The 25684-nt window shown below is 39.1% G+C and overlaps 1 protein-coding gene across 2 annotated transcripts; it reads right to left on the bottom strand.

Annotated features, from left to right (window-relative positions):
• Window positions 1-830: 830 nt before the first annotated feature.
• DNA2 (DNA replication helicase/nuclease 2) lies at window positions 831-24283 on the bottom strand. 2 transcript variants are annotated; one of them, XM_039324627.1, is made up of 21 exons: window positions 23894-24283; window positions 23279-23449; window positions 22238-22421; window positions 21092-21234; window positions 19811-19933; window positions 18585-18792; window positions 17777-17894; window positions 15995-16157; window positions 15189-15407; window positions 14796-15026; window positions 14286-14402; window positions 14081-14190; window positions 12484-12593; window positions 10627-10851; window positions 8845-9038; window positions 8672-8761; window positions 8399-8588; window positions 7489-7578; window positions 5745-5927; window positions 4111-4257; window positions 831-1628 (listed from the first exon to the last, which is right to left on the bottom strand). In XM_039324627.1, the coding sequence occupies exons 1-21, from the start codon at window positions 23986-23988 to the stop codon at window positions 1572-1574; spliced, it is 3168 nt and encodes a 1055-aa protein (XP_039180561.1). In that variant the 5' UTR covers window positions 23989-24283; the 3' UTR covers window positions 831-1571. The 2 variants fall into 2 exon arrangements, with proteins under 2 accessions (XP_039180561.1, XP_039180563.1); XM_039324629.1 differs by having other exon boundaries at window positions 15189-15380; window positions 23894-24282.
• Window positions 24284-25684: the final 1401 nt, after the last annotated feature.

Here is a 25684-nt window from a genome sequence, read left to right as displayed (position 1 = left end):
AGAAAATATGATTGCTTTATCGACAGCCCAAGCTCTCTCCACACTGTTTCTAAGTATTTCTTTCTCGGGGTCTCCCTGCAGCTTTGTATCACATGGTTATGATCCTACAATCCCACTGACTCAAAAAAAAAATATTGCATAAAGGAAGTGCATAATAGCAGAATCCTACAGGCATCCACTAAGAAATCACTCCTGTGGTAAGCAACACTGGAGTGCAGCTGAAGCTAATCTAATAATAATTTAAACACCAGAATAGTTTATCAAATAAGATTGTTAAGGATGAGAAGAGAAACAAGGGCAGAGAATTTCTAGGCCAGTGTTTCTCAAACTTGGCAACTTTAAGGTGTTTGTTGCCCATGTTTGCTGGGGAATTCTGGGAGTTGAAGTCCACACATCTTAAAAGTTGCCAAGTTTCAGAAACACTACTTTAGCCCTTGCACAGGACCCCCTTCAGGTTGTTTTCATTCATTAGGAGTGGCTGTTTTTAAACAAGTTTGAAAGGCTGCTACAGTTTAATGGCAGATGAGATTTATAATATAAGATACCCATACCAATAATGCAAATGTATGTCTATATCACATTAATTTTATTACAGATATTACAAAAACAGATGAGAATTTAGCAATGTTCAATATCTGAGGTAAAAAATATTACAAAAATGTATGTAGAAAAGAATTTGATTTTAGTGCACTTTGGAGTTTGATACAACAATCAAATCCAAAGAATGTTAAAAATATCATCCAAGAGGTAGCTTATTCCTTGCAGTGTTTCTCAACCTTGACAATTTTAAGGCATGTGGACTTCAACTCCCAGAATTCCACAGCCAGCAATGCTTATGTAATTCTGGGAGTTGAAGTCCACATGCCTTAAAATTGTCAAGGTTGAGAAACACTGAGTGGACTTACAAGATATATTTCCACAATCATAAAATTGAATTCATACACTGCTTCAGGTAAATGGGATTTTAACATACAATGAGCTTGAGTTGCACAGTTCTATTTCACAAAAAAAATATGTTAGCATTAGAAAAGAGCATTTCAAACATCCTTATTAAAATTATATTATTGATGTTCCAAATAAATATTCCTATTAGAATAAATGTTTAACATAGGAAAAAATCATAGTTAAGTGGGGATTAGGCTTTGAAACAAAGTTTTTTGAATAGTTATGGCATAGAGGAAAATATACTATAATATTTAAAAACCAATTTTAACAGTAGAGGTTTTGGGTCAATTTATGCTTAATTAAAGTGAGAAGTGAAAACAGAGCAGCAATCTGTAATCTGCATGCTTTAAGATTTCTGTGGCTAAAGCCACTCACACCTGTGAGCAGAAAATTTGATCAACAGAATTCAAAATACTCAATTAATTACTATTTTTCAAAATGGGAAAAATACAAGTACACACACCGTGATAATCCTTTAAGCTCTGTTTTTAAAATGCCCAAATATCTATTTAAGGCATCATTAATGTGTAGAACAAGAAGCTGGAATAATTCAGTTTAGCACCTTCTGGCAGAATTCAGTGTATCAGCTTCATATTAGTGAAGATTTTCTTCTCAATGTTTCTTTGTCACAAGAGTTTACAATGCAAAACATGTTCATATGCTCCTAAAGGAATACTGAAAATGTAAGAAACATTAAGGAAAACATGTTTTTTAGTTCACATACAATGAAAATTGTGTCAGGTTTTAATGCTTAACCTGTATAATATTTAGGTATCTGACTTATACCATATTTTGAATCATTAGAGTATACAGGCCATCCACACTTACTGATCACTCCTTCAATGACCATTCATAGTTATGGTGTCCCTGCAGTCACATAATTACGATTCAGGAAACTGGTATGCATTTATGACAGTCACAGCAACCCATAATCATTATTTGCAACCTTCACAACTGGCTTCTAACAAGCAAATTCAATAGGGAAGCAGGAAGTTACAAGTCACAGTTACATGATGTCACAGTAGGTGATTCACTTAACGACACAGCCGGAAGTGACAAACTGCAATCATAAATCAGATGCAGTCACATATTTCAATTTACAACTATGTCGCTTGGCAACAGAGGTGCTGGTCTCAACTGCAGTCAGTAAGTGAGGACTACCTATGAAATGAAGCAGAACATGGAGCTAAAGAAGTATCTTCTCAGAACTGCTAAATTCCCATCAAGTTTAAAATGTATCATTAACTTAAGAGAGATATAATGAACACAATCTATTGCTGCCAATATGTTTAAGAGACTTAGTCCCACATAAGAATGCCCTGGCCTGCATACTTTTCAGAAGATTATAAACCATGTTTACTCCTGTTATCAGCAGTTGCAGTGTTTCCATCTCTACTAAGGGTTCAACTTCTACCTCAATACAGTTTCTATAACATTTAACACAGGGGTTCCCAACCTCTGGGCTGTAGGAACCAGGCCATGCAAGCGAATGAAGCCCCATCCGTGTACGCACGGGATCCAAGGACTACGCAAAACCACCACCGCCACCCCAGTCTGTGGAAAAATTACCCTCCATGTAACTGGTCCCTGGTGCCTAAAAGATTGGGGGTCTCTGATTTAACAGTTAACTTAAGCCACCAGAAGAATGAGCAAACAATGCTAAAATTGTCTCCATGGATGGAAAGATGGATTTCAATTCAAATACAATCTTTCCTTATCAAAATCTTGTTTTAAGCATGAGTGATGTTTCACTTCCAAATGGGGTTTCCTCAACCAGGTTAATGCTTCCTTCAAGCCATGTGAACAAAATAAATGGTATAAGAAGCAACAAGTAATTTTTGCCCCAACTATCATTCCCTCGAGGTAGTCGATGCGAGGAGTCAGGGAAGGTGGGGTGAATTAAGCATAGATTTGTGACAATCAAAACTGGTGTTGCAATTAAGACCAACTTAGAATTTGACATCATTGGTAATCATCCCATCTCTTATAAAAGGGGTCTTCAGACTTGGCAACTTTAAGACTTGTGGACTTCAACTCCCAGAATTCCTCAGCCAGCCAGACTGGCTGGTTGAGGAATTCTGGGAGTGGAAGTCCACAAGTCTTAAAGTTGCCAAGTTTGAAGACCCCTGTCTTATACTAAGTAATACTGGAAGCTCTCTAATTAATGGGGCATCCTTGGTTCCTTCCACAGGCATTTTGCACTATCCTAGCAAGAAAGCAAACCATTTCTGTGCTAGGTGGATGATTTGGTCAGCAATAATTCCCCATTTGCTCACCAACTGCAGTAGTGTCCTAAGAACAGCGTGCTCTAGGGCAGGTGATGCACAGCACCTTATTGCATACATTTGGACACTGATTGGTACAGCATTTGGTTTTTCTCAAGATCAAATTCTTCCTGCTAGACCAGGGGTGTCAAACTCGTAATGTCACGTGACCTGTCGTGACATATCATGACTTTTTTCCCATTGCCGGCAATGAGATGGGCGTGGTTTCGCCATGACGCCCAGCAGTTTGACATCCCTGTGCTAGACTAATAGCTAGCCTTTCTCTCACCTCCCAAAGTACCACCAGTCCAGAGAGGCGATTTTAAAAAACCATTATCCTTTTAGCTAATGTTTACATCGGGAGATAGCAGACAATATTCAAAACAGACAATCACTTTATCTACTTTTGATGCTCTGAGACAAAAAAAGGGGGGGGGATCAAGGGATAAAATTCCCACGCTTTCCAAAAACTGTCCCATTGTTCCTTTTAGCTAAATACTTAAAATATTTTTAATTTTGTCTAATCAGAACACAATTCACTTCAAGTGTTCTGAGAAAAGATTCCAAAATCTTCCAATTATTTTTTTTTAAATGAAAAGTGATAAAGAAGCAAACTTGTCCTTTCAGACTAGATTTAAGAGTTGATTAATATTTTACATTTTTTTCATCTTCATTTAGGAGGCCTGAAAAGTCTTCATTTCAGCAGCTTGGCCAAAAAGATAACACTGTATATATATGTCAGGGGTCTTCAAACATGGCCCTTTTATGACTTGTGGACTTCAACTCCCAGAATTCCTCAGCCAGCATGCCTGGCTGAGGAATTCTCGGAGTTGAAGTCCACAAGTCACAAAGGCCCAAGTTTGAAGACCCCTGGTCTATGTAAATGAAAAAGAAAGGATATCATAGCTTCATTCTTCAGATGATGAAGTAATTTCTTCAGGGGAGGATAGAGACAAAGGGATGGTACACAGCCCAGCATAACCAATTTATGTTTGGCTCTTGTAATGGCAACATTAAGACGACTCCAGTCCTTCAAAAGTTCTCCAACCTATTATTTTTCAAAAAGGGAAGCACAAAGAATGCTCACAAGTTCTCCATTACTTTCAAATAGTAATCATTCTTTGCATTGGTTACATAGATCTCATCAACGATAACCATTAACTAACCCCAGAAGAATGGTGACCCTCTGCTTCATTTAAAATCAGTATGATTTCTTTCATATAATTGAAAACTCTTGTCTTAAGCGCAAATGGCACTTCACTCTTTTAACACAACATTGCAAACTGTAATTTTTACAGACCTGAGCAAAGCATTTTTTTTTTGTTACATATTGCCAAATTCTGATGCTAAAGATGATAAGCTTTGTTGGTGAAAGGCTGTAAAGAAATCAGGAAAATCAAACAACTAAAACAATTTTAGTTGGATCTCTCATTTAAAAATATGGGCTGTTGAAAAAATTGATAGAAAATATTTTGAAAATCATTTCAATTCAAAATAAATATATTCAAATCTGGTCACTATTTCTTTAATATATTAATGGTTTTTCTATTAATTATTGCTATTTGTACAAATGTTATTCTGGGTAAAAATACCAAGAATGGATGTTTTAAATCATTGCTGGCTGTGGAATTCTGGGAGTTGAAGTCCACATGCCTTAAAATTGTCAAGGTTGAGAAACACTGTTTTAAATGATTGTATTCATTCTTCATTCATCATTTTATCATATACATGTGTGCATAAAGAGAGTACATAACTCCTATTTTTTATTTGCTTTTGTTTTTTTATTTCTTAATTGTATATTTTATTTTCTGATCTATCCTATTGTGCCTGTTTTTATTAGTTTCATATCCAACTATCATTTGTATCTCTTTTATTTCTAAGTTCGAGCACCATTGCAGATGAAAGTGGTATGCTGAATTTTTGGTTCGGCCACTTACAACTAAAAGAAAGTATCTCTGATATACAGAATGTTAATACAAAAACAGTACTAGGGTTACACCTACTTGCACACTGTCTAATCCATAGTGCATTAATGTATACACTATTTATATGGACTCTTCAAACAAGGAGAGGAAACCTAGGGATCTTAGCTACAAGAAAATACCCAAAATGAAAACCAGTCACTCATATTAAGATCCATATTAGATTTTTTGTAAAAAGAAAAAAAAATAATCTATAGTAATTGCTAGTACATCTTTGCCCCCTTTCCTGCTAGCACAGTGGTTCTCAACCTGTGGGTCGGGACCCCATTTGGGGTCGAACGACCATTTTACGGGGGTCGCCAAACAAGGCTGTCCGCCATTTTTCCCCTTTTTCTTTGGCCACGCCCCTGGCACCCGGTGATGTATAAGTGGTTGGGGGTCACCACAACATGGGGAACTGTATTATGGGGTCACGGCATTAGAAAGGTTGAGAACCACTGCGCTAGCACATAAACCTTGTAATGCACAGCACTGTATATAAGTTAAATGTTGGACAACAAACCTAAAATTCTTGAACGATGAACAGGTGTATGATTCTATAGTGTTTACTCACATTTCCATCCACATTGTTTCTTACAAAGGATACTATAATTATACTCTTGTCTCTCCCCTGGTATCTGTCCACAGTATTTACTTCTACATCGCTGATGTACGAGCCTGCCATCAAGTCTGTAATGATCTTCAATTGATGTCTATAAGGAGATATGACTCCAATATCTGAAGGCTTACAACCAGCCTAAAAAAAAAAAAAAAAATCCCACTGTTAAACTATGGAATCCCACTTGGCTGTGACAGAACGCATTCCAACCATCATCCTTTTAGGAGATTTAGGCAAATAGCGTATAGAACTGTTTTAAAAGAATCCTATCCAATTTGTACTACCCACTGATGATATAATAGGCTAAATGAACTTCTCCTTCACCTCTTCTAATGCCCTCTTAATGTGATGTTAGCTACTAATTACTTTTGATTTTAATGCAATTTTATTCTTAGGTATCTTCAGTCCACCTTCTGCTTTTATCTTCTCTTAAGCCTGGGATGAGTAATCTGAGGTCCACAAGAAGAAGCACTTCTTCCCTGACATTGCTGCCTTACTCCTTTCAACTGAAATAAATTAAGGAAATCAAATGTGTCTTCTGGCTGCAAAAACTATGCTCACTCATCCTAATAACATTAATTATTGGCGTATTTTTCTCCCTTAACACATTTTAGCTTATTCATCACAGAAATGTATTTTTGTTGAAAACTATCCCAAGATCTATATATTTTTCTGGTTTATATAGGAACAGAGATAAGTTCTTTGAATATCATGTGGAATGTGTGTTTTATATCTCAGGTAAGAACACAGCAGCTGCCTGCCATTCATTAAAGCAAACTGACCTGCACAAGTTGGAATAAAAACAAGATTCTGCTGCTTTAAAGAATCCAGTTATTAAAGTAAATGCAACTCTTGAAGCAGCAGTGGCAGCAGCTTTTCTTATTGTTTTGCACAATCAGAACTTGTTCTTCCAAATCATTTTTGAAGTCAGCACAGTCCTTTCTGTTAAGAGCAAAGTGCAGTGGGAGGATTGCACTTTGCGAACATTACACCCCAGTTACTACAGTCACACCATACAGTGATTTCTGCTTTAGTTCTGGATATATGTCAAGATTGATCTCTTATGCACTAAGAGATGAGTCCCTTTTCCCACCTAAAAAAAGGAGGCTTTCAGATACTTTAATCCACATCTATCCCATGACCTTACAAACTTCCTATTTTTAATGGGAAAAAAAGAGGAAAAACAGGTCTGCTTCTCCACAGGAAAAGAAGGAAAACTGCATTCTACCTCACCCCAGAAAACAAGAACAAATGGCCACTTTTTTCTGCAAATAAAATGAATTTTCAACTATTTGTGATCAGAGGAAATTAGAAGCTTGGTCTTCAGGTGGTATGAATTCCAAGGTACAAAACCAACCTGTGGACATGAATCATCAATCTCATCACATACCCCAGTGTTTCCCAAACTTGACAATTTTAAGGCATGAGGACTTCAACTCCACATGCCTTAAAATTGTCAAGTTTGGGAAACACTGACATACCCCAAACATATTGAGGCCAAGCTATCTGAAGGACTGAACTAGTAAGTGAAGACTACTAGTATATCTCTTTATTTAACAAGTATCTCAACATAAATGCATAAATAAAACTTCCATAGTATTAAATACAAGAGAAATATACCTTTAGCTAAATATTTAAACCTAGACAATATGTTGCTGATAAAATATTGTGATTATATATATATATAAAAAAGAAATACCTTTAAAAACATGGATGTGAGTAAGAACACCAGTCTGGCTTCAGTCATGTTACTTATACCACCTTTTTCTGTCTGTTCTGGGGCTTCAACCTGAATTAAAGACCATAATACATATGAATCCACAACAATGCAAATCTCAAGCTGATTGTTAGTTTCAATCAATTAATCAATCAAATTAATCAGATCAGATCTGGAAGGGACCTTGGAGGTCTTCTAATCCAACCTCCTGCTCAAGCAGGAGACTCTATACCATTTCAAAAAGCTTAGGAAGACTAAATTGAGCTACATCAAAAACTGCTGCAGGAAAATTATATAATTATGCTAAGGGGGACAAATTTTACACTAACGCCAGTCTTATTGCAATTGAACATCTGGACGTGTTCCAAAGCAATTTGCTTTTAACTGAACTGTTTACAAGGGAGAAAAAGAAAATAAATAATATATAATTACTACATCAAGGGAAATGGAAAAGGAAAAAAGACAGGATACAGGATAGAGCAGCGGTTCTCAACCTATGGGTCGCGACCCCATTTGGGGTCGATCGACCATTTTACGGGGGTCGCAAAACAATGCGATCCGCCATTTTCCCCCCTCAGGGAGCGGCGCCGCGCATGCGCGGCACGTTCGTGTGACGGGGGTCGCTGTCACACGAACGTTGAGAAACGCTGGGATAGAAGGAACAGAGCAAAAGCAAAACTGTTGGGATGAGAGAGAGACTTGCACTGGATGAAACAGAGGCCACTTTGTCTTGCTCAAAGACGCAAAGCCACTATTCTCCTGATGAAAGATGAAGCCAGCTATCAAGAGACCTCCTCATATTAATTTTGCACCTTCAGTTTCCTGATAAACAGAACAAAACCCAACATCCAATTGCCTTGGGGATGAGAAGAGAGGCCTAATAAAAAATTACCTTCTCTGTGTTAAGGAAACAGACAGGATTATTTGGATCAAGTGTTTCTTTTAGCCACATTTCTGCAGAAGACTCTTCCAATTTTAGTTTTTTTAAATTAGGCAAGTCGATGACAGCTCTGGACACCTTTTCAGAGCCACATTCCAGTTGACCCTCATACACCAGCTTGTTGCTCAGTGACATAATTTTACTAGAGGGATTTAATATGAAAAAAAAAAGTTAGATTTTACCAGTCTTGTGGTGTGGTGAAACAACAGTTGCATGCTTACACACCTGTTCATTCGGTACTGGACAGTTAGATGCACAACAGCATTCTTATTTTGTTCCAGCCTTTTGAATAAACTTTCACTCATGCCAAGTTCTCTGCAATAAAAGTTCAGTCAGTGACCTGCACATAGAACCGATAACAGTCAGTGTAAATTCCTGTAGCATGCCGTCCTGCTTACCTTGCTTCTGGATTTTGCACAAGTGGAGGCAACTGCTGGTGGTCTCCCACCAGCACAAACCGTAGTGAATAGAAAAGAGGGCCAAGGCAGATGGGCTGGCTTATCTGAGATGCCTCATCCACTATGCAGAAGTCAAAATGCTTACGAGTGAAGATTGGATGATTTATTCCCATGCATGTTGTTGCAATGACTGGCTGGGGAAAAAAAAGTATGATGACAGCACCTCTTTTAATAGCACCTCTTTTCTTTTTTCTTTTAAAAAAGACATTTCAACCCTAATGAGAAATGCATTCAAGTTCAAACAATACAGGTTTGTGCACCCTTTACAAGTTGTTAAACGCAGTTCTTAACTTACTGTCTCTCTGCTGTCAGAATTTGGGATGGAGCCGAGTTTAATTTATTATTCCAACTCTCTACCTATTTTCCCTTCTAACTTTTAAATAAATTGGCGGCAGGGAAGTAAAGCTGATCAAGGGTGAAGAGGAAAGGAAATCTTTCTCTGCAATCATTTATCAGTCCGGGATCTTTCAGAAACTGAAATGGTAAGATGTTTGTAAGTTTGTTTGTAATTAACATCTCACAATTCCTTTCTATCTTGTAGAATATCACAAGTTGGCCAACCTCTGCATTCTTTGGACAACTCTAATTCCCATAGATCCTTAGGAGCATACATTTATTGTCTCACAAACAGATCTTCCCTAAGCAAACAGATTCCAAGTTAAAATCTGCATCATCTAATGCAGGGGTCCCCAACCCCCGGGCCGTGGATCAGTACCGGGCCACGGCATGCCAGCAACTGGTCCGCACAAACAAGCAAAGCCCCATCCGTGGGATGCAGGCAGCGCACAAAACCACGCACTCTCCGGTCTGCGGAAAAAGCTCTCTCCATGGAACCGATCCCTGGTGCCCAAAAGGATGGGGACCTCTGATCTAGTGCCAAAGATTCCCAATTACAGAGCCCCAAAGTAGCTTTTCTTATGTGCAGGAATTTCTTTCCAGAACAGTAACTGTGGATTACACTACATATCCTGAGAATTTGAAGGAACGTAGTTTATGAGTGGGCAAATCCATCTTCTTTTGCATGTGTGTAAAGTAAGAAAAAAGAGTCCCCAAACTGCAAATTCATCAAACTCTTGACCATGGATACTGAGATCTATTCCTTTTTTAAACAGTAAAAACATTCAGAATGGAGTAATGGCTAAAAACCCCTTTGTACAATCATGTATCTCTATATAACGTGAAAAAATTAAAGATGCGTTACCTTTCTTGAAAAATATGAATGCACCTTTCTTATTAATCTGATTAAAACTAGTATGCTCTCTTAATTAGGACATAAATATTATGAAATTAAAACGATAAATGAATATCACCAACATACTTCCCAGTAGATCAGCGGTTCTCAACCTGTGGGTCGGGACCCCATTTGGGGTCGAACGACCATTTCACGGGGGTCACCAAACAACGCAGTCCGCCATTTTTTTTTCCCCTTTTCCTTAGCTGTGCTACTCCCTTTTATTCTATTGGCTTTTGAAAGCCAATAGAATAGACTCTCTTGAATAGAGTCTAATTCTATTGGCTTTCAAAAGCCACTAGGAATTGTCCAGGCTGTCTCTGCCCTGCTGAGCCCGCCAAAAGACCCATTCTGCAAACGGTGCTGCACCAGTTGAGTAGTCCTCGACTTACGACCGGTTGGGGGTCGCGCCATTAAAAAGGTTGAGAACCACTGCAGTAGATATTCTTTTTAGGAATACTCGATTCCCGAAAGGCATTTATTTTCCTTACCTGACTTTGGTATAGTTCCTCCAACTGAGCCACAGTTTTAATAAACTTTGATCTGCAGATCTCTTCTTCTGTAAACCTCTTTATGTCTGGATGGACCTTCTGAGCTCTTCCTAGCCTCAAAAATCCTACTTTGAACTTGGCTAACTTAAGAAGGATATTGTCAACTGCTGTATGGGTAAAACTAGTTAAGAGGACGCTGAAGCCACAAGCATAAAGAATCCGAACCTAAAACATTGGAAAGACAACCAAGAAAAAAAAAGCAAGTTTAAGCTGCATTTTATTTAGCTCCCCTGCACTGATTCCTATCCCGTCCCATCCCAAATAATATGAGAGCAGATCAGAAGGCCTCAACTCTCACGTTCACAAAATGTTTCAAGAAAGTTTACAGAACTGTACAGGCTAATCTCACCCTAATTCATCCCTGGATATTTCTCACTAACTGCCATGCACATATTCCAATGGTACATAAATCAACCTTGAAGTACAGATTTCCTCCACGCTGTAGGAAATCTGGGTGGAAGCAGGAGGGAACTCTGTTCTCATGTCTCTGGCACGTAAGGGTCTATGCACTATGTGAGTTCAGAGATGAGCAACTTTTTGAAAGTCAATAGCAGTGAGTGCAATGGGCAGGTTACAATGCAAAGCAGATGGCGAGTAGGAGATTTTGATTTAAATACAGGAAGTCCTTGTTTAGCAATTGCCTCATTTAACAACTACAGACAGTAATGATGAAAAAGTAACTTTACGAGTTGAGTTGCCAGTCCCACGAGTTGTGGTTGCTAAATGAGGACTACCTGTATAGCAAACCTATTTCAGGTCATATTTATTCCTTTCCATCTTAAAGTGACAAAACACTGTCATTAGTTTTCAGCACCTATAGTCAGAGATGGCTCTGCAGGCCAAAAATATATATAAAAAACAGGAATTAAAGGCCACCTGATAACCTAAGATTGGACTACTCCAATATCTGAGGGGCTCCTACAAAGATGAGGAGGTCAAACTATTTTTCAAAACTCCAAACGGCAAGATAAGAAACAATGGATAGAAACTAACCAAGGAGAGAAGCAATCTAGAACCAAGGAGAGAGAAATCAACCAACAGCTCGCCTTCAGAAGTTGTGGGTGCTTCATCACTGGAGGCTTTCAAAAAGAGACTGGGCAACAATTTGTCTGAAATGGTATAGAGCAGTGGTGGTGAATCTATGGCACGTGTGCCAGAGGTGGCACTTGGAGCCCTCTCTGTGGACAGACGTGTCATTGCCCCAGCCTTGCCTCCCCCTAAGACCCCCTCACCAGTAGCCCCCCTGTAGGAGTCACTCCTGAGCGTGGCCCACGCGGAGCAGCGCAGCCAAGGACATGGCAGCCAGGCAGCGTAGACAAGACTCTGCCTTCACGCCCCATCGTGCACAGTTGATGCTGTGGGGCGCAGAGGGCGTGGCCGCCATGGTGCTGCTGGGCTGCCTGGGCGATGTGCAGCGGGCCCTGGAGGTGGTGAGTGGCCCTATGGGCAGGCGGGGTGGGGGCGGGGCAGGGGGTGGAGCAGGGGACAGAGCCAGTTTTTGGGCACTCGGTCTCTAAAAGATTCGCCATCACTGGTATAGGGTCTCCTGCTTGGATTTATACACGCTGGAGTATAGGGATCTGAGATTTTCAATGACAATGTCAAGAATTCAATGCTTCAATAGAGATACCATAAATAATTTCTACATTAAGAACACTTCGTGGTTTGTTTTATTAAACAATCTTTACATTTTGGACATTACAATACAAAATTATCAGATTCACCATAGCATTAAATCAAACTTTTAAGCAAAGGGGCAATCCTTTTTCAAAGCCAGAGGCTTACGCAAGACCTTACCAAAGCACAAATTGTCGTAGTCTTTCCTGTTCCAGGCATCCCAACAATAAGGGTGTAATCCTTTGAAAGAAGAACTTGTTTCATTGCTTGTTTCTGGGGTTTATTCAAACCTAGGATTTAGCAGACAAAGAGAAAAGTCATTAACCCTGCATGTTAACTAAAACCGTACTCTATTTCTTTTCTGCAAACAACATTAAGAGAGAACGTATTTGAACACCCACGTTAGAATGTTAGGTTTGAAAGTCCATTTAGTCTTCGTTCCCGGTACAGAGAAAATGTGCTTCCATCTAATCCTCTCTGTGTTTAGTCAGTTCCAATGAATATACAGTACAGGTCGTCCCCTCATAATGCGGACTGGGATTTCTGTTGCTAAACATGTCAGTTGTTAAGTGAGCCACACCCAATTTTACAACCTTTTTTGTCATGATTGTTAAGCCAATTATTGCAGCGATTAGGTGAATCACTGCAGTCATTAAGTGAATCCAGCTTTCCCCCGTTGACTTTGCTAGATGGAAGCCAGCTGGGAAGGTCACCAATGGCTATCACGTGACTTCTGGGACACTGCAACCATCGTGAATACGTGCAGGTTGCCAAGTGACAGGCTTTTGATCCTGTGACCATGGGGGTGCTGTGACTGTTGCAAGTGCAAGGGCCAGCTTGTAAGTTTCAGGTTTCCGTGCTGAAACTTCAAACAGTCACTAAACAAATGGTTGTAAGTTGAGGACTACCTGTATAGCATTCTCCAAAGAAGTGGACACAAGTGTTCTGTTAGAACAGGCATGTTTGTGGGAGAGCCAGGGAAAGGCATTTATCCCAAAGCCTAACAGTGAGCCCCCAGTCTTTTTTCTACTAGCCAAGAGCTGAACCTGGAACTAATTCAATGCTGTCTCCAACACTCAGGGTCTTGCAATCGCTCCCTTGTGGTACAAGTAATACTTGTTCCATGCAAAGGCAAATTTGTAAATTGAAAATTGCTTCCATTTATTTTTCTGGCAATTATATTAGCAAAAAAAAAAAAACCAGGGCATGTTCCACTAGTAAAAAAAAAAACTAGAATACCAGTTAGAGAAATACCTGTCGGCTTACTTATAGTTACTTTACATCTGGCCACTAAGTCCTGACATTTACAAAAAAGTTGGAAAAGTGAACCACCATAAAGAAACCAGGCAATAATTGGCTCTTTAGGAGAAATTCAAAGTGCTTCTTCAGCCCAAAAAATTCTATATGCTAATACACTTAAAAATCCAACACAAAAACCTATCCTCCTTCATAGAGTATTTGTAAAAGTTACAATTACAAACAGATGAACTTGGAATTTCAAATTTTGACATCAATTCCCTGTATATCTTTTCAAAACTGTGGCATTGATAATTCTTTAAGATATGCCTGATTATGAATATTACTGAATGAAGTAATTAGTTTATTGCTGAAGGTGTACAAATTCTAATATATTTGTGTCACAAGGTTTTGCAGATGGAAAGTATTAATTTACTGCTCTGGAAACTACACTGTTTTCTCCTTTAAATAGTCCTTCTATGAGGGAGATGGACAGTTTTTAAAAAGTGATAAATAAATAATAATTTTTTGTCCCCTGTACCTTTCAGAATGTTTGCAACCGTGTCCTTTGCTTCTGGAGGAAGAACGGAACTCAAGTATTGAACAAACTGTGGCTTGTAGAAGTCTATTACTAAGTTACGAAGCTTTTCACTAAAAGAGAAGAAGAGGGGGAAGCTGAATAGTCAACTCTGGAAATATTTCTAAGAGTAATGTTACTTGTGTGGAAATAAAGACCAGAAAAATACCTGGCAGGAGAATTTTCCATTAATTTACAAAGATTTGCTAAAGGGGCTTCTATGCCAAGGGCTCCTTCCTCGTGATCTAATCTATATACAGCATCCCCAGGGAAATGTGATAAGTTCCTGAAACACATTAAAGAGAACCAGTAAAACTCCACAAAAAGTTCAAATACCTCCTGCCCATACAAGTTACACTTTAAATCTGCTCACCATTTCAACTGTGATACAGTGGCTTCTGTACAAGACCCATTTCTCATCAGGAACATACCTCATCCTGACATTCAAACATCTCCAGAGGAAAACATTTTGCTAAAACTGCATGAAATCCTAAGTACAACCAGTTTTGATACTTACAAAACAGCTTCAATAAGGCAAGCATGCAAGAAACTATATACAGATCTGTCAACGTCACAGTAAATAGAAATATCATTGTTTATTAGTGGGCTCATGTAATCTTATTCTCAGCAGAATATAAATATATAAATATAAATGCAAGCAACACAATGCAATCAATACCTATCCAATAAGCAGGAAAGTTTGGTTCTATTGACCTCCTGAATATAGCCAGTAGATAAGCCAAAAAACCTGCTGTCTTCATCACTTAGAACAACTCTGTCCCCAGCCATCAAAGTTGTGATTGGCACACAATCATCTCTACGCTGGAACCAATGTAGATACTGTCCATCCGAAACTTCTAGTATATTTTCCATTCTGATCATATTTCCAATGCAGTCCCCATGTTTTTCTCTGCAAACATCAAGAAGAAAGAATAAACTGGGCTTGGATTTCTTCCATTAGAGAAAAACTCAGGCTATACCATTTCTTCTTTCTTATTGTAGTGTGTAGAATGAAGTTCATAAATGAGATTACAAAATTCACTGTTAATGCTTGTTTAAGTCTTTGTCTTACCTTTCTGCAGCAGGCAGCATCCATATATCTTTACACCCTTTTTTCCCTTCTTTATACTGTGACTCCAAAGTTAGCATTAGATACCAGAGATGGAAATATTCCAAGTGAGAAGGCTTTAAATGACAGATCTCCTTTTCAATAGCAGCCACCATATCTGAAGGCATCAAGACGTCTTTCCGGTGTTCTACAGCCCTGAAACACAACTGAACATGAGTCCACCTAAAAAAAAAAAATATCTAGATTTTATGACTCCTGCTTTCCTGTTCAACCCTCTATTACAGTGGTGGCAAACCTATGGCACGCGTGCCAGAGGCGGCACTCGGAGCCCTCTCTGTGGGCACACGTGCCATTGCCCCAGCCTCACCTCCCCCCAAGACCCCCTCACCAGCAGCCCCCCTGGAGAAGTTGCCCCTGAGCGTGGCCCACACGGAGCAGCATAGCCAAGGACATGGCAGCCAGGCAGCATAGACAAGACTCTGCCCTCATGCCCCTCCCGCACAGTTGATGCTGCAGGGCGTGGGCAGAGGTCGTGGCCACGGCGCTGCTGGGCTGCCTGGGAAATCTGCAGTGGGCCCTGTAGGTGGTGAGTGGTCCTGCAGACGGGGGGGGGGGGACAGGGTGGGGGTGGGGCAGGGGGGTGGAGCGGGGACGGGACCAGTTTTGGGGCACTCGGTCTCTAAAAGGTTCGCCATCACTGCTTTATTACATTGTTCCTTATATCAAACCAAGACTGATTCTTGAAATTATGGTATCAGCCATTCTGAACTAAGGCACACTTTCACATAGCCTCTTTAAAAGAAACTTACCTACTATAAACCATGCAGTTCTGCTTCTGAGAGCAATAGCTACATGCATGGCTATCATTAATCAAAGGAGGTAGAGGGGCAAGCTGTGTCTGCTTTTTTCCTGTGGATTTACACGTATTGTGAATTAAATGGAATGCCAGCTGATTTCTCAGTTTAATCAGTTCTGCAAAGGAGAAAAATAGAAACAAGTTCAGACACTGTCAAGGGCATGAAAAAAACATGCAGCAAAACTTGGGCATTTGGTATATTTGAGGCCCTATAAATTAATTCCTCCTAACTTGAAAATGAACAAATTATGAAATACAGTTTCACCATAGCTCAAGTCAGCCTCATTATTAAATATAGTTCTGGGGGATAATAGGACAACCTTGAGAGTGCAGATAAAACCCTCTGAAAGGTTGCTGGACTGGTGAGGAGGAGGCTTCTGGGCCCAGTTCAAAATCCTGATTATCACCTATTAGGCACAGCTCTGTAACATATATGGACGACTTGCCATAACTGAATCTTCCTATAAATATCCATAGAGTCTATTGCGATTACTCCCACCTTGACAAATACATAAGGTGCAGACTAGGGAACAGGCCTGCTCCCTAATAGCTCCCACACTCTGGAACATTCTTCCCCCCCCAAAAAAAATGCTCAGTCTTGTCTCTTCTTGCATTCATCAAACAGGTGAAAACCATTTTATTTCAATGTGTTTTTAGCTCTAATTGACTAGGACAGGGGTAGGCAACCTTGGCTCTTTTATGACTCATGGACTTCAACTCCCAGAATTCCTGAGCCAGCCACGCTGAGGGGAAAGGGAGAAGTTGCCAAGCTAAGCCATGTTGGCTCAGGAATTCTGGGAGTTGAAGTCCACGAGTCATAAAAGAGCCAAGGTTGCCTATCCCTGGACTAGGGAAACTGATTACAGGCATTTTTATAATTTGTATTAGGTTTCTCTTTTTGTTCTATTCATCACCCAGAGTTCATTAGGATGTGGGCAGCCTGCAAACACTGCTAAACAATTTGATAAATACCCACAAAATTATATTTGTTTTTGATCAAAATGACTTGCAACTGTCATGATGAGCAACATGTTAAAGAGGACAACATCAAGCAGTAAAGGAGGGGAAAGATGATTCTCAGAAATGTCATTACCAAATGGGGCCGTGGCTTTAGATATTTCTAGTTGCCACATAATATAATTCAATCTTTTTGACTCGGAATTGAGATAGACAGTGAGAACATAACCCAACCAAGCCGAGGTGGCACAGCTGTTAGAGTGCAGTACTGCAGGCCACTTTAGCTGACTGTGTTCAGCAGGTCAGCGGTTCAAATCTCACCGGCTCAAGGTTGACTCAGCCTTCCATCCTTCCGGGGTAGGTAAAATGAGGACCCAGATTGTTGGGGGCAATGTAAATATATATATATACATTGCTTACTGGTGTACACCGCTTAGAGAGTTCTTGCACTTAAAGCGGTATATAAGTCTCATAAATAAATAAATAAACTGATCTTCCTAAATAAGCAAAACTGCAGGTTGTCCTGGAATGCTTTTAGAGCCCCCTCCAATCACAGCCTTTAAGCTTAAGAAAGTGTCCACTCCTTCTTCTCTGCTACATTATATGTATTTCCAAATGTATTTCCTTTTACAACTAGGTTCAGAGGTTGCTTGGTTTTTTGCCATAAGATACACAAACACACACAGAGGCCACAATGAAAACAGCACAATGGAAAGATGGGGGAGAAAATATTGTAACTATACTCCCACAGAGATATTTTTGCCATCACAAAAGTTACCTCTCCTATCCAGGCGACTTCCTACTACAGGAATCATATTGCCTGTTTTCAAATACAAGAGAAATCCACCTTCAGGATCAACTCGCCTTTCTTGGCACAGTAGGGAATACAAAATTACCTAAACAGATATTTAGAACAAGTAAAACCGAAAATTAAAAACAGAAACAGAGCGAAGACATTTGCAGCATTTTAGTTTACGGAGAAAGATCGTTAAAACTACAGTAATTCAATAGTCAATATTTTTCTGGCACATGACCATCCTAAGATCATCAATACATAGATAAGCGCTGTGTAAATTCTAACCCAGGAAACAATCACATATATCAAATGATGCCCTACGACTGCATAGATGAAAACATTCCTCCCTCAAAGATATTCTAACCCAGGGATCCCCAACCTTGGCAACTTTAAGACCTGTGGACTTCAACTCCCAGAATTCCCTAGCCAGCATGGCTGGCTGGGGAATTCTGGGACTTGAAGTCCACAGGTCTTAAAGTTGCCAAGGTTGGGGACCCCTGTTCTAACCATTATGTTAAACAGACTCCACTAGCTGGCTGTTATATATGATACAGTCTTCTCCTAACTTGCTGGGAACATCAAGTGAGATATTCCTGGCACTCTTCAATTATCAAGACCAAAGGCAATGTCAGGGAATCATGGAAATAAAGTGCCTTTCAACACAGGATTATCCACAAAATGCTTTGCAAGTATGTCCTATCAGGATGCTCTTATAAGTGTGGATGCCTTCAATAATCTTATATTCTTTATGTATTTAAACTTTACATTCCGTACATATTCCAACATATACCTGACTTCTATGCTCTACAGAGTTAGACTCTTTTCCACTTTTAAGCTCCAGTGGCATTATTCGGGTCCGAGTTTTAGATCTTTCATGAATGGTTACTGCAGCTGTAACATCAATCTTGCCCTTTAAGCCAAACCTGGGGCACCAGATATTCTCCTCAACATCCAGGATCTCCATAACCTTGACACTATAACAGGACTCATCTCCTGGCCTGTCACAAAACAATTTGCATATGTTAATTCAAACTGTTAACTATGCATTTCCTAAAAGACACAATAAAGAACAATTAAAATCCTGCATTCCTCTTCAAATAGAAGACTGAAATAGTATCCTTAAGAGAATGCTTCTAAACTACTTAGGCTATTATTTATCCGTATTTAGTTCCTGAATTAAAGAACACATCAGTATCAATATTCATCCCTTTCATAAATAGAACCAGCCTTTTACGAAGATCATAGCAAAAATAGGATATTTTCTAGAAAAGATGCAAACAAACTGGTTCTAGTTTCTAATTACTAAATATAGCTCTCCTACAACATCAGCAAAACTATGAATAATACAAGCTTGAAAATGTGCTGTCACTGGATAGTTCAGATGACACAATAAAAATTTAAGAATTTGTATTGGGGGGGGAAGCCAAGGAATTGAAGACATGTATACAAATTTGTGCTGTAGTGATTTTACTGTAGTGATTTGCTTACATAATTTATTGAGTAAAGCACAATTGGATAGGTTTATGACACACTAAGCCAGGGGCTCTTTTATGACTCATGGATTTCAACTTTTATGACTCGTGGATTTCAACTTTTATGACTCGTGGACTTGAAGTCCACGAGTCATAAAAGAGCCAAGATTGCCTACCCCTGCACTAAGCCATAATACATGCAGGCCACATCATGCCTTGTGATTTAAAAACCAAACTATAGGATGGCTTAGTGCAGCTTCACCCAAAACCCTCTCAGGAATATGGAAAATCAAAATTATTTGCCAAATAAAGATATTTGCAAAAATTTAAAACATTTATTCATTATTATTAAAACTGTTTTAATGGGGAATATTTATATTAATATCTAATTAATTTAATATTATTTTAACGTGATTCAATACAATACTCGATGAATGCATCTATTTTAATTTTAAACATGGTAAATATTAAGGCTGAGAAACATCACACTAAACTCAAGTTAAAGCATATTAAGTTTGTTTGTATTCAATTAACAATTACTTACTGTTTTAACTGCACAAGATTTTGGCTGTGTTTGTATGTATAGACTTCTGCCCATTTAACAAAAGATGGTAAGTATTCCTCAATCTCGTGCATTATATCCTTTTGCTCCAGATTTAACTGATACCTTCAGGAATAAAAGAAGGATGTGAGAAACTGGACAGGAAAGATGCTTGGACTTTTTTTCATTTAACGAAAAGTCAGTTATAAGAAATTGAAAAGGGGCCAGGACCATAAAATAATTTTATTAATGAAATAGTAACTTAATTCAATTTTTATTTATTTATTTGCATGCTACCTTTATTATTTTTACAAATTCAAGGCAGAAAATATATCCATCACATCTTCCACCTATTTTCCCCACAACACTCAGTTGCGCTGATAATTACTAGTCCAAAGTCATCCAGCTGGCTTTCATGCTAAGGCAGACTTGAAGTCATGGTTTCCTGCTTTCAGGAAAGGCTGGTGCTTTAACCACTAGACAAGGGGTAAGCAACCTTCAACTCCCAGAATTCCTGAGTCAGCATGGCTGGTTCAAGAATTCTGGGTATTGAAACCCACAAGTCATAAAAGAGCCAAGGTTGCCTACCCCTATACTAGACCAAACTGGATCTATGAAACCAAATAGAGTTGTTAATAATTTCTGAAGGAACTCAAGGATCAGACCCAAGGTTTAGGGTGACTTCATGGAAACCTGGGTCCTTAATGGGTATATATATATATATATATATATATATATATATATATATATATATTAAAAACCCTGTAATCCCTTGCTTCGGGGTTGCAGTGGAGCTAAGATTTTACTGGCCAGATGTTCCTCCTGATGCCTATGGGTAGTCTGCAGCAGATATTTTCTCTTTGCTCCCTGATAGAGAAACATCTGTGGCAGCCTAAGACTGAACTCTCAACTTTCCAAGTGCGAGGTGAGTGTTTCCACCTCTAGGCCACCACGCAACTCTGGTTCTTTAATGTATGCCAGATCAAAAAAGAGGGAAAAATAGGAATGTGAAAATATGGAAAGTATTTTGGCATACATTCCCAATCGTGATAACAAGAAGGAAAATGCTTCACTGTTGTAAACTGAATTGGTAGCTGAATGCTGTAAACCTGGTAACCAAAAACATTTTAACAAAATGAATCTTTGATTCGGAGAGTTCTAATAAAACAGCTTTTACATAGTCAACAACAGTGGAGCAATCCACAACACTACACAAACTAGTCTCCACTAAGTATTAAAACTAAGAAAATATAGTTCTTAAAAATATTTATTAATAAGCCTTACAGTTCTTTTAAATACTTTGGTCCATGAACAGTTGAGAAAGCAATTTCTTTCAGTTTCTCCTGCGTAAAATTTATTCCTGCTTTCTGGAAAATTTCATGTAGAATTGTGCCTAGCAGCATTGCGCGTGAAGTACGTTCACATTTCTGTAAAACAAAACAACCACTCTCAAAATATTTGCATAAATATGTCCCTTCATATCAATTAATCTGCAAAATTCTGTGTTTTCCTTACATGCTCATACTAAGGCCATAGGCCTATACGTTTACTACTAGTAAGTCAATGAACACAGTAAGAATTTATTTCTGAACAAAGATAAGTAAGGCTACACTTGGAATATCGGTAAGCCAAGACTAAGAATAAAAAAAAACATATAACATATAGCAAAAAGAATATAAAAAAACCTAAGGAGTGAATGTGCTATCTTAAGTTACAAGATTATAAAGACTATTTCTTAGTTGAGTATTATCTTTCTACAATTTTTCTATTATTCTAATTATAAATCTTTCTGAATATAAATAACACATAATTAAAATCTGAATATGCATTTTTACCAGTAAAACTCTCTATATTCTCCAAGTCCAACAGTGTTATTTTTGTTATATTTCCAGAAGAAATAAAGAAAAAAACTGTAAAATGTCTATTTTGTTTCCATGCAAAGATTAAAACTGTCATGGCTGATTATTGCAACATAAAGGGTTTCTGCTGGCCCAACCATATTAAAAAATAAACTCCCATATATTGTATTTCAAACAAATAATATGGAAGCAGCCATATCTCAAAGTTATCAAGATAAAATAGATTGCCACATGCTTTAATCTAACAAAACCACAGCTGTCATGGCAGATGAAACTGATAAAACACAGACATGCACTGCCTCTATTACTGCATTATAAAAGAATGAGGGTCGATCACCTCAAATATATTGGAAGTAACAAAGGCATTAAGACCTCTATCTTTATAGGTTTACTTATGAAGTAATACTATATGACTCATCCATTCAATTAAACTGGCATTTGAAACACCAGCAAATGAATCCACCCAGCACCATTTTGAAGCTAAAGTAAATTGTGATTTTATTTATGATAAAAATTCTTGATGTGACAGCGGTTTTAAAAATATAGAAATCCAGTGTTGTTTTTTACTTACCCGGAACTTTTCACTCAGTACAGCTCTTCTCATGCACTGAATGCTCTTTGATACAGTTGTGCCAGAAAGTAGCACATCTGGATACAGAATCAAGTATCCTGAAACTGCATTTATTATCCATATACCAGAATTGCACTCTCCTTCTAAGTGAATGATATCTCCAGGCTGGACTGGAACAGAAATCCTTTTAAAAAATAGATCATTAAAGGGGGCAAATATGTTTGGGAATGGGAGATAAAATATAGAAAACAAACTATGATTTCTGTATTTGATCCACCTCTGCTCTGTGTATGTGCACATACAGATCCTCACATAAACAGGAAAAAATAATTTTGTTTCCCCCCCCCCATATGATCGTTATATGGATTTTTGAAGTCCAAATCTGTTAGCCTAACAAGACTGGCTATTTCATTGGATAAGAGACATAGATTTACCTGCATTCAAAAGTGATTAGAGGAGGGAGTCTTCAAACTTCACCCTTTTATGATTTGTTGACTTCAACTCACAGAGTTCCTCAGCTAGCATGCCTGGCTGAAGAATTCTGGGAGTTGAAATCTACAAGTCATAAAACTACAGGCAACTACATAAATTGAAATAATAAAACAGGGCACAGGTAAGTGTATCATGGATATAAAATGAAAAAATATGTGATGAAAAAATTATTAAGTATTATAAATACTAGAAGGGTGGTTAAGAGAACTAAACATACCTTTTCCAATTTGCTTACGAGTTATGTTCACAAGACATACTAAATCGCAAAACAGTTAATCATAGTTTATGCTAATCCACTGTGTGAATCCAGCCCATGCTTAGCTTTGGTCCAACATGCATGCACATCCCAAAAATATAGTTAATTAGGTAACAGGATTCATCAAGGGTAAGTACGCAGTAAAAACAAACCATGAGAAGGTTTCCATAAAATATGTCCCCAAACTCTCCCTATTATTCTTATAAATTCATCACAAAATTAAGTTTTTCACAATAGGATTTTAGTTAGAAATCTGCCAGGTAAAATGTCCACTCCATTTGCCAAAGATTTACCAGTCATCCTGAAGGATGCACAACTGTCTCTCTGAATCGTCAAGCAGCGAAGAAACTATTGTCAGACGCTTCTCAAGTTCTTCATTATACTGGACATGTACAACACAGTATCTGTTATTCAAACCTCTTTGGAGTACGGTATCCGGGAAGCCAATCATTTTCTTTGGAAACCTAAAATCATTAGGCAGATGTGTTACACCTACAATAATCATTTTCCAGCTCAAGGACCAGGGTGGGGATGTCACTTCGCATTAAAAGGGGGGGGGGGATTTCAGTGCTGTGGTTGTGACTATCCTCTTGCCCTTTTTTGCCTCCCTCTCAAGGACTCAGATGGGATTTCAAGTGAGAACCATTATCTTCAGCCAAAAGGAGGGAACCATTACATTTAGTATTTTTCACTTTTAACCAAAATCCAGGCCATCTCTGGCCTTTTTTTTTTTTAAAGTGGAAGCAGAAGAATCGAGTTGGTTCTCTGAGCTTACTTATAAGCAACCATGAACCATATTCCCCTAAACCACGATCAAGCCCGTTGCATTTAAGATTTTAAACCGTACTTCACCCCCCCCCTCCCGGCGCTCTCAAGCCCCCAGCTTCAGCCCCGGCCGAGACTACCACCTTTCCGCCCCCGGCTCGTCTACGAAGCTCCGCTCCATCAGCTCCTCCAGCGTGGCTCCGTCCAGCCCCTCCAGAGCTTCCTCCCCTGCCGCCATGCCCAAGCCCGGGACTCCGGTCGCGAGAGCCCGCCAAACCGGCCGCTCGCCTGGCCCGGCCGGGGAGGAGCGCCTTTCCCCGCCTCCGCGCGCCTTTCGGAGAGGAAGAGGCCCGGCTGCTGCGGCTCCCTCTGCACAGGCGGACTGGCTGCCTCGTGGCGAGGACCGCCGCTTGCTTGGAAGGGGTTCCCGCCGGCACCTGAGGGAAATTGGCTTTGACCGACAGGCCCGAATTTCTCTTTCCTTCCCGCCGGTTCGTTCAGGAAGACCGTCTGGGCCGCGAACCAGCTGTGCCTCAGGCTTAGTTCTTGGATGGAAATATTAAGCCTGGTGGGGAAATAGCAAAGGAGGTCACAGGATGCGGATCCCGCTGTTGGTGGCCATTTATTTTGTTATATTTTTATCCCACTTTTATTACTTTATAAGTAATTCAGGTCTGCAAGCATACATCATACTCCTCCCTCCCATTTTCCCCACAACCACCACCCTGTGGGTTGGGGAAGTCACTAGCCCGGGGGTCTTCAAACTTGGCTCTTTTATGACTTGTGGACTTCAACTCCCAGAATTCCTCAGCCAGCCTGCCTGGCTGAGGAATTCTGGAAGTTGAAGCCCACAAGTCATAAAAGGGTCAAGTTTGAAGACCCCTGCACTAGCCCAAAGCAGGCGTGGTCTCCAGTTTCTAGGCCAGCACCTTTATTGCTACACCCAATTTGCTCTTCGTATTTCTGTTGGACACCTGGAGCACTGCGTTGCTCTTTCTTTCTTGCTTTGTTTTTAACAATAGTAGCTTGGAGTGGTGCAGCACATTAATGTAATATATTGAATTTCCTTGAACCAGGCTATTGGGCTACTTCAGTTATCCATGGTGGGTGGTGGGAAAACAGCCAGGGAAAGAGCACTGCAATGTGGTCTATTTGGTCTTGGCTTAGCCTGTTGGAAAAAGTGGGATACTAATATACACACTGTAGTTTTTTTCAATATGCCATGTATATATACGAAGTTGGTAAGGCTTCATTCACACAATGCACTGAGCCAGTATTTCTTAAAACATTTTGCTTTCAGGATTCCTTCCCACTTTTAAAAATTCTGGAGGCATCCAAAACAGATTTTGTTCATATAGGTTATATTTATCAATATTTACTATATTAAAAATTAAGATTGATGCATTTACAGAATATTGATTTATTGAATCCAATTCAATTCAGTATATTGTCATAAACCAGTACAGATGATAAAATGAAATTTAAAAGAATTAAAATACATTTGTAAAACTAACATCTATTAAGTGAGCTCCAGGATATAGCCTATATTAAAGCATAATGTAAAATTTAGTAAATCATGTAAAAATAACTATTAAATCAATTAGATATTAACAAATATTTTTAATGAAGAAAACCTATATTTTTTACAAATTAACAGTAGAAAAAAATGTTTTAAATGTTTGCAAATATGTTTAATACCTGGCAAATGATTTTGAGGACCCCCAGAGGTCTCAAGGTTTTTATATAGAATAGAACTGGGAGGGACCTTGGAGGTCTTCTAGTCCAGCCCCCCGCTTAAGCAGGAGAACCTATACCATCTCAGACAGGTCTTTTCTTAAAGATCTCCAGTGCTGGGGCACCCACGATTTCTGGGGGTAAGTTGTTCCACTGGTTGATTGTCCTCACTGTCAGGAAGTTTCTCCTTAAATCCAGGT

This window comes from Crotalus tigris, unplaced genomic scaffold (assembly GCF_016545835.1).
Source record: "Crotalus tigris isolate CLP2741 ecotype Arizona unplaced genomic scaffold, ASM1654583v1 scf7180000024304.1987388, whole genome shotgun sequence".
NCBI lineage: Eukaryota > Metazoa > Chordata > Lepidosauria > Squamata > Viperidae > Crotalus > Crotalus tigris.
This window is presented reverse-complemented; position numbering and strand designations above follow the sequence as displayed.